Raw genomic sequence first — 10,670 nt, 5'->3', positions numbered from 1 at the left:
CCACATTACATTTTTTAATAATGAGGTGAAACATGACCCTGACTTTTCTTCATACAGTTTTTGGTCATTTAAAAAAAAAAAAAAACACAATGGATACAAAAATATGTTGAGTTCTAGTCATACAGGCACAAAGAAGACCACTAAATAAATATTAGCAAAGCAAGAATCATCTTTGTTGGACTCTCTACATAAAAAAATGATGGCAATAACATGGTACACAGTAATGACATCTTAGGGTAACAACATGGTACTGTTTCAATACCATATTCATTTACCATGATATTTACATAGTACAAGGTCCTTTCATCATTCAAATTTGTATCATGGTATTGTCCAAAGAACCATAGTACTAACATGAAACTTATTTCTCTCTAATTGTCTGTACTATCTAAATCGAGCATACTGAATCCCTAACTGAGCCGGAGAATCATAATCTAATACATGAGAGTTGCACAGACTCAAAGCAACACTATTAGCTTTAATTTGTCCAATTTCTATGAGGAAGGTCCTTTCTGTGAAAGGAACATGATGTCGCTGTCTTCTATTGCCATGGCGACAGTGATCAGTTAGAAGGGATGCTCATTTTGGAAGCTCTTCGATGATCACCCTGGACACAGAGTTCCATCCTGTAGATGCGTCACCACGAGGGTAGTCGGCACAAGTGCCCACCCATATCCCAACATCCACCAGACCAGCCTGGATCCCATCACAGAGCCCCTCGACTGGCAGAAAAAACACAAGCAGTTGTTACAGAGGCAGACACAAATTTCTCTTGCATTTTTTTGTCATTAGAATTTATTTTTAATATTAATCAATTATATAAGCATAATGATTAAACATAATATTAAACCTAACTATAAACACACACAAACAAAAATTATTTAAGGAAAAAACTTATTTGAACTTACTAAAGAATAGATCTTTTTTAAGTATTTTAACAAGTCACAATTTTTTTTAATTAAAATCACAGGTTAAATAGTGCTGTCAAGTTATTTATAAATAATGAATATCACACGTTGTATATATCCATCCAAACAGTTTTTAATTGCAATTAGAGAGAATTTCAACAAGTATAAAAAAAAAAATGTATCACAATTTTTATATTTTTTTATTTGTGATGTCTGTTAGTGCATATATTTCACTGGAATTGTTTTTGTGTGTGTGTGTGTGCGTGCGTGTCTGTGTGCACTGTGCAGTGTTCAGTTTTGCTAAATGAATTAAAATAGCTGTATATAGATAAGATGTATGCTGAGATGTGAGCTGGTGAGAAACCACAAAGAGCTCTCAAATTCCTCTGGCCTCTCTGTAATTGCAGCATAGATGGTTACGAAAACTGCCAAACTGCCTTCGACCACACAAAAGAATACTCAAAGGAATCCATGTGACAAAGAAATCTGCATGAGAGTCTTTTTCTGCGTTCAAAAATATGAAATTTGTACGATAGTGGATTATGGTTATGAAAGAATGGTATTTCAAACAGAATAGTTTTTTTTTTAAAACAGTTCGTGATCGTTAGAAAGTGTCAGTCATGTGATTAATGAAATTTAGTTTTTAATAAACAAATTCTTGTAAATACACAATATATGTGGAGTGTATGTTTTAATGGAATGTATATTTTGGTGGTGTAGAGTCCATTTTATGTTTGCTATGTGCCATATTTTGGAAACCACAAAGCCATAAATAGATGTGAAATGTATATCTGCATAATTACAGAGTGTCTGAATCACACATGCAGCCATAAACAAGTATAATGGTTAAAAGTATTTTTATAACATCAAGCTTTTTATTTGAAAATATATGGGAATTAATTGATATATATTTAAGTAGTTAATTATAAGTTCCAAGCAAATAAGTTTGAAATATGTTATTAATAATTTTATTGGCAACATTTTACAATATTTCTATTGCACAGATACATTTTAACATGTTAAGTTTCTTTTTAAGTGCCTGAGCAGTGTTTATCTTATTTGTCTATGTAAAAATTGTATTGACAAAAAATAAAAAATGACCTTATCTTGCAGATCAGATAAAAGGTAAAGGATGCAGATAGTTTGTAAATGATACCTGTGGATGTCCTGTGTATGTTTATGGTGGAGTTGAGTTCAGGGCTGCCCTGGTCCAGGTAAATGATGGATTCTATGGGTAACGGTCCAGTGCATTCTGCCCCATTAAAGGTGAAGTACCAGCGCTGACAGCAGGCCGTCTTACACTTAAGCCTGAGCGAACCGCTGAACAGCACACGCAGAGCACTGTCTGGACGCAGCTTGGTGAATGTGCACTCCTGTGACAGAGAAATCAAGTCATTTTCCATTGTTAAATCACTGAATGAATGTCTGAAGAGGCAACCTATACAGTTGTGTTCAAAATAATAGCAGTCCAACATCACTAACCAGATCAATCACTGTTTTTGGTAGAAATTATATTTCTACAAGGCAAATCATTTACTAGTAGGTGAAGAAGAGTAATAGAAAAACCACAGACCCAACAGTCATGACATGCATGCTGCTTATTCTATGTAATTGAATCATTAGCTGAAAGGGGCGTGTTCAAAATAATAGCAGTGTGGAGTTCAATTAGTGAGGTTATTCATTCTGAAAAAACTGGTGTCAAACAAGTAGCCCTTATTTAAGGACAACGGGAGTACTGTACTGTACATGGTGGTTATAGTGCATTTCTCTCTGAAAATCAGAGTAAAAGGCCATTCCAGACATTGTTATGAAGAACAGTGCACTTTGATTAAAAAGTTGATTGGAGAGGGTCAGATATATAAAGAAGCTCAGCTAAAATGATATCAAATGCTTTAAAATGGCAACCAAAACCAGAAAGACGTGGAAGAAAACAGAAAACTACCATTCGAATGGATTGAAGAACAGCCAAAATGGCAGAGACTCAGCCAACGATCAGCTCCAGGGTGATCAAAGAAGATCTAAAGTTACCTGTGCGTACTGTTACAATTAGAAGACACCTATGTGAAGCCAAGCTATCGGCAAGAAGCCCCCGCAAAGTCCCACTGTTGAAAAAATGACATGTGCTAAAAGAGGGTACAATTTGCCAAAGAACACATTGACTGGCCTAAAGAGAAATGGCGCAATATTTTGTGGACTGGTTAAAGCAAGATTGTTCTTTTGGGGTCTAGGGGCCGTAGAAAGTTTGTCAGACAACCCCCCAACCATGAATTCAAGCCAAAGTACAGTGAAGCATGATGGCACAAGCATCACGATATGGGGATGTTTCTCATACTATGGTGTTGCGCCTATTTATCACATACAACAGATCATGGATCAGTTTGAGTACATCAGAATACTTAAAGAGGTCATGTTGCCTTATGCCGAAGAGGGAATGCCCTTGAAATGGGTGTTTCAACAAGAAAATTAGACACACCAGTAAGCAAGCAGCATCTTGGTTCCAGACCAACAAGATTAACGTTATGGAGTGGCCAGCCCAATCCCCGGACCTTAATCCAACAGAAAACTTGTGGGGTGACATCAAAAATGCTGTTTTTAAGGCAAAAGCCAAGAAATAAAGAGGAATTGTAGTATGTAGTGCAATCGTCTTGGGCTGGAATACCTGTTCACAGGCGCCAGAAGTTGGTCGACTCCATGCAACACAGATGTGAAGCAGTTCTCAGAAACCGTGGTTACAACTAAATATTAGTTCAGTGATTCACAAGAAAGCTTTTTTCAGTATATACAGTAAATGTTTGAAATGTGTGTATTGAAATAAAAGTTATTATAAGGATTTTGAGCTTTACACACTTTTTTTAAACACACTGCTATTATTTTGAACACAACTGTATGTCTATAGTCAACTCCAGTCCTCAGGACCCGCTGCTCTGCACATTTTGTATGTCTCTCTTATCTGACACACTCAGTTCAGTTCATGGAGTCTCTCCTAATGAGCTGATGATCTGATTCAGGTGTGTTAAATAAGGGAGACATACAAAATGTGCAGAGCAGTGGGTCCCGAGGACTGGAGTTGAGAACCACTATAGACTATTTTGGTTTGGCAACAATAGAGTGCTGCATGTATTAATGTAGGCTAAATCTGGGAAACAAATTTCAATTTACCACTTCCTGCTCCAGCGCCTTGAAGTCAATGGGGTTTTTTAATGGATTTTTGGTAAAATGCCTGAAATGAGGTCTGTGTTTAATCTAAACTCAACATATTTTCACATGTTAGTCCATGACATAAAATACATCAGTAACACACCACTTTTTTACAACTTTTACTTGTCTCGATAAAGTTGCAGTTGCTAACAAGTGTCTAAATGGGACTACAGAGGTTGTCTGGGACATTAAACATCATCATGCTAGTCTGCTTTCACAGCCTTATAATGTTTATGCAAACTAATCTAACTCAACTATGCTATTCTAAAATGTTTTTAAAGAAAGTCTGAAAGAGCTGTCAGAAGCTTAGTGATGGTGACGCTAAAGTCATGCGAATGTAGTGTGCTTTGTTTATTTTACTTTTGACTTCTGGTGATTGTATTTCAAAATCCCCCCAAAATTTGTTCATTTGTGAAGATTATCATGATGAATCATAAGCTTTTGAATTATTGCAGAAAATAAGCAATGAAAAAAATCCTGCTGGGTTTTTGTTAGGGATGAGCTTGTTAAGCGCATCCCATTTTCATGGACATCAGTGCATGGAAAGTTTGCAGTTCACTCAGATGTCAATGGGAAAGAAAGTAAAACGAGGCATGTATTATTAACGTTAACTGATGGTAGAGAGAGGTAGAGAGAGAGAGAGAGAGAGAGAGAGCGCACTTCTGTTGAATGCTCTGGATTGCTGATCGCTCACTCAGCGCACGTGTCATTTGGATTAAAACTAAATTTTATATTTAAGTAAAACATGAACTGTTACCTGATTTATGTGTAACGATTGGATCCTTACATTATTATAGGACGTTTGCAGTTCAAGAAGTTTCATGAACGCAAATATCCGTAGCGCGCGCACGAAAACACGCGTCTCAGACAGCGCGCGAATACTTAATTGAATTCTCTTTCACATCTTGTGCTTGCTGCTTGGTATGGACGAATTCACATAAAATGATGTAAAATCACCCATCTTGGGGAGTATCATATTGTACAGTATTCATATTGTACCCGTGCATTCGGTCTTAAAGGGACAGCAGCCTAATAAACCTGCAAAGAAATCACTCACTGCTCTTGACTAAATACCTTTTGTAACTTTATAAATATCCATCTATATTTAATGTATACAGTATTGAATAAGCGGTGCTATTTCCCATTTAATTACTTTGTTCTATTGTATTTATTTGTCCTATTTATAATTTGATTATTTGTTCTTCATATTTTATTACTAACTCATTACTTGTCTTTAATAACGTTTTAAATTCACAATAATTAGGCTAGTAGTTTTTGCTGTAGTCTCTAAATTGGAATAGAGAATTGTGATATTTCACTGGTATCTAAACATTTGAACCACTGACCCAATCCTCAGCACTGAGTCCTGCTGAAGCAGCTCTAAATATGTGCTGTGCTATTAAATGATAAATAAAATATGATACAGCAATAGAATAGACTAATATGATTCATATTCTTTTGGTTTCTCTACCCAATACATTAAAAAAATTACAAATGCAGTGAAAATACAGGTATCGGTACTCTGTATCGGCAAGTATCAAAAAGTATTAAAGAATCGGTATCGGACTTGCTCTGGAAAAAGTGGTATCGGTGCATTCCTAGTTTTTGTCGAGGGAACCAGGCTAATGCAAACTTACAGTTTGACCTAAACTACATCTTCACTGCTGCGCTCACGTTTAAAGCCATTACCATTGATGTTAAAGGTGAAGTGTGTCATTTTTTTGGGATGTTAAAATGCTTCCAATCCGTTTGATTTGTCAGCTGATTTCCTGAAGACTGTGAACACTTTCAAAACATTGCTGTGTTTGTTTGAGCAGTCTAACACATTATCTTCTGGCTCAACCAATGGTTTGAGTTTGGGACAGGGCTAACTGTTTGTCCAAACACAGATGTCATCCTTTTAACTTTTCATCTCCAACAAACGACGGAAGCCATTCATTTCCAATGTAGAGTAGTATGAGAGCTGCATGGAGTTCCGATCATATGTGCACGCAGAATTTTCAGATCCAATTTGAGCTTTGGTTGTGCTAATATTTGAACTTTTGCAGCTAGACCATTTGCGACTGTCCGATTATTGATGTATTCTCAGAACTTGAGATGAGAACTACCAATATTAAGTACAAAATAAGTATTTTTTATCATTTTTATTGGGTAACTCTTTACAGTAAGGTCTCATCAGTTAATGTTAGTTAATGAATTAAATATTGAAATTAACATTAAATAAGATTAATAAACGCTTTAGAAGTATTTTTCATTGTTAGTTCATGTTAACCAGTGTACACAGTTAACAAATGGAACCTTATTGTTATTGTTAATTATTTATGTTTTTTTTTTTTTTACTTATGGTTTTTCAAACATATTGGTGGTCATTTGTTTGTTTTTTGTTGATATATTCACACATTCATTATTTATTCATTTTACCATCGAAATGTGACAATCGTAAGCTTAAAGTTTGGCTGGCATAGCCCTGTTAGCCCCTTCTTATAGCTTTTTCACTAGCGAAGGTTTTCTGTTAATGTTATCGCAGGGCCATCAGCCAATCAGTGTTGTGATGATGTCATTTCCTGAGGCTCCAGAGTCATTAGTCACATACCATTTATGACTGGTTCAAAACAACATGGCAGCAAAACTGAGCACCCATGAGCAAAGTACATTCAGAGAATATAAGGGAGTTGAATAGCTCTTCCTTTAAGAACATAATACTTACAGCTATTTTGCCTAGATCAATGCCGTAGTTTAATGAATTCCAAGCACACTGTTTGAAGTTAGGTTTCCAGGGATCATCAAACCTTTCTGTCACACACTCTCCCTTCTCGCCTTTAAATCCATCTCTCCCAGGGATTCCTGGTGTTCCTGGAATGCCATTTATCCCCGGGTTCCCATCCCTGCCTTGCACTCCAGGTACACCCTGCATGCATGGCTGGTACTAATGACAAAAACATGAAGAAAAGAGGCATGGAACTATTTCAGTACTTTTCAGAGTCTTTTGGCTTGTTAATGAGGATGACAGTGATTCACCATGATGCACAGTCTGCTGTGGGTGGGAGAGCACCATGACCCTATTCTTGAAGACGGATACATTTGTGCCGAAATGGCAAAAACAATGAAAACATAAAATTGGATGAAGAACTTGTGTTAAATCCCCTGACCACAGTCACAGCCTGTTCACTTGATTCAAAGGGATAGTTCACCCAAAAATTTCATTTTGTTATCATTTACTCAACCTCAAGTTGTTCCAAACCTGTAAGAAATTCTTTCTTCTGCTGAACACAAAAGAAGACATTTTAAAGAGAAAGTCTGTAACCAAACAGTTGATAGGCCCCATTGACTTCCATAGTATTATTATTTTTTGCATACTATAGAAGTCATTGGGGCCCATCAACTGTTTAGAACAACTTGAGTGTGAGTAAATGATGACAGAATTTTTCTTTTTGGTTGAAATATCCCTTTAAGCTCTTACACATGACATGAATATTTACAGGTATTCTGGCAGACTTTTGAAAATTTGGAGGATTTTTTCTTATACTGTAATCATATATTGCTGTTTGTTGAAATAATAACAACAATAAAATATCTGAATTAAGGCCTGTTCACACCAAAAACAATAACTATAAAGATAACTATAACATTAGCTATATTAGCATCCACACCAATGCACAATAACTTCTGTTTATTATAAGTTGTATGCAGTTAAGCTGTCTGCCGCTTTAAATGTTCAAGCTGCTTAAAATCAGGTGGATTCTGATTGGCTATAAATGTTTGTATCATCCATGAGATAGAAAAAAAAGTGCCGTTTTTATTATAGTTGTGAAGTGGACTTTGCTATTCTTATAAATGTTTAATTATTTTTAAAACAATATATTTATAATTGGTTATCGTCCTTGGTTTGAACTGGCCTTTAGTCTTTGTCAGATTTCTTTAGTTTTCATCCAGTGAGTAAATTTAATCCACTTTCTTGGGGTTTTTCAATAATGACAGTTCTCTATTGCCTTGCGGTGGTTTTACAGACCAAGGCCAATTCTCACAGGTTTTATGGAATCATAGGCTATATGTACATTATACACCAGTGGGACATAAAAAATCCAAATGAGTCTTAGTGGTGTGGTTTGTTTGCATCCGCTGATAAGAATGTGGAAAGTTTTGAGTTTGGTTAGATATTACTCGCTTGCGTTTTAAAGTTAGCCAACCTAAAGCATTTCAAAATTCACCAAGAAGTGTACTAAATGCAAAGGTCATCTTGATCACACTTGGCCATTGTGGAAATGAACATAATTTCAATATAAGCATCTGTCACCACTTTACCAAAGTCGCTGCTCCAGTGAGCAACTTAATGAATCAGATTAAATTAAATTAATTGAGTGAAACTCTTACCAGTGAATAAAGATAGGTGAATAAAGATAGGCTGATCTTGATTTGCAATTTTTTTTATTTTTTTTTATTCATTCATTACATTTTGGACTGTTCAGTTCAGCAATTACACAGTATTCAGTATATTGTTATCACTGTTTTATTATAATATTATTATTATTATCATCATCTTATTATTAATTTGACTTTATTTATTTGCATATAGCCAAAGACTTTGACTTGAAAGGTTTGTGTGTGGTTTGCAGATTACCGTTATACATAGTTTCATATATTCAATAGGCTAGATTAAACTGTGTTCACGAAACAAATCTACCGCATGTAGCATTTTCTATAAAGAGTCACTTGAGGGTATGGCCATCGAGTAGTCAGAATTTTGCCGGATCTATTTTTTTCAATGAAACAGTTCAAAAAGCTGGTTGTTTTGAGACGATTTTTTTTGTTTACCGTTGATGTTTAATTACAGACAATAATTTCAGATTAGGTTAGACCTACGAATTTCAGATTAGGTTAGACCTGCGAAACGATTCAACTGAATGAATAATGTAAATAATCAATAATGTAAAATTGGGTTAGTTAGCGATTCAAACATCACTACAAAGCCAACCCAGACAGCAACATTGCGTAGGCCCAGATCCGGGCCACATCTGGTAGGCTACATGTGGATTCCATGCGTAGGCCTACCAGATGTGGGCCGGATCTGGACCAACACTATGTTGCTGTCTGGGAAGCCATTGTTCATTGTCATTGGGCTCCGTGTGTGTTTGTCTTGGTTTATATTACATTTTGGGGACCAAATGAAAAACCTGAGATCACCTAATGGATTAATAAACATACAAAATCATATTTTTTTTGAAAATGTAAAAATGCAGAAAAAAATCTGTGATTGGTAGGTAGGGGTAGGGTTAGGGAATAGAAGATACAGTTTGCAAAGTATAAAAATCATTACGTCTATATGGTGAGTCCCCGAAACCGTGTGTGTGTGTGTGTGTGTGTGTGTGTGTGTGTTAGAGCAAAAAAAAAGCAACACGATACTAGTTACCAATACATTATTTAATTATAACCCTATTCTCTGAATCCATTAATAGGCTGAATTCTGCCTTTCCCCTATGAGCTAAATTTTTATTGAAATTTTCAATCAAACTAATCATAAGTAACGGAGAACAGAAAATCTAATTACAAAGGGGAAAAAGCCACTTTAACAATGACAATAATTTAGTATTTTATCCAAATGAAGTAGCTACTTCCATTTTGGCGAATCAGCCTGACTATTTGAAACACATTTTAAAAATGACAAGAGGGGGACACTAAAATATTTATCATCTGGTACGATGCATCTTCCCTATCTTGGGTTTGCTTTAAAACGTATCTTAGCCTACCTTGTCAGTAAACTCCGCGTCTCTTTGCCGGGCGCTCCTTTCTTTAGCTTTTTCGGCGAAACAGAATGTCAAAGTTATCCAAAAGCAAATGAGAAGCTGAGGCAGTATTTTAACCATCATTGCTAAACTGCAGAGGTTTACAGCGTGCGCGCGCCTGCTCTGATCCAACTGTTGCCAACTAACAACTTTTTCTAAGAGAATGTGACTATTCTGTCTTCCTGCAGGGGGCGCGTGACAACGAAGAAAGATCTATAGACCAGTGTTCAAACCTCGGGACGTGTATCATTGGAGATAAATATATTAGCTATACTTAGATTTCGAGGATTAACTGGGAAAATCCGGAAAATGAGGAAAATCCGCCCAATAATCTCTATTTTATGCATTGCTTCATTGTCTAATCACAAACGACTGTGATTGATCCTTCCAGACCAGCTCTGAGAAAAGTAACATGTACCACGTGGCAACACACCTAATGATAAACTTCATTTGAGTGCAAATAGCTCACTGACTTCTCCACCCACCCAATGTTCAGACGTTAAGATCAAACAGCATGTTAGCCTATCTATTCACACTGTAGTGTGACGACAGTAGTAGCCTACTATAGGCTATTCTATCACTATTTGCACTTGTGAAAACAAACAATATGCTTGGTACAAACAACATCTACTTCTATTTACACCCAGTGTAAATAGCATCCACTTTTCTTTTTTTTTTACACTAAATGTAAATCTGACCATTCAGAATAAGTACATTTATTTTCATTTTAACAGGAAGTGATTTAAAAATGTAACCTGGTTGTATCACAAAGTCATATAGCCTA

The 10,670-nt window shown here is 35.9% G+C and overlaps 1 protein-coding gene across 1 annotated transcript; it reads right to left on the bottom strand.

Moving 5' to 3' along the window:
• Window positions 1-10,066, bottom strand: cthrc1a (collagen triple helix repeat containing 1a). Its single transcript, XM_084424328.1, has 4 exons — window positions 9,851-10,066; window positions 6,814-7,032; window positions 2,065-2,281; window positions 1-722 (listed from the first exon to the last, which is right to left on the bottom strand). The coding sequence occupies exons 1-4, from the start codon at window positions 9,968-9,970 to the stop codon at window positions 580-582; spliced, it is 699 nt and encodes a 232-aa protein (XP_084280454.1). The 5' UTR covers window positions 9,971-10,066; the 3' UTR covers window positions 1-579.
• Window positions 10,067-10,670: the final 604 nt, after the last annotated feature.

Source organism: Rutilus rutilus (genome assembly GCF_951802725.1).
Source record: "Rutilus rutilus genome assembly, chromosome: 11".
In the NCBI taxonomy this organism is placed as follows: Eukaryota; Metazoa; Chordata; class Actinopteri; order Cypriniformes; family Leuciscidae; genus Rutilus; species Rutilus rutilus.
Note: the sequence above shows the minus strand (reverse complement) of the source record. Positions and strands in the feature narration are given on the sequence as shown.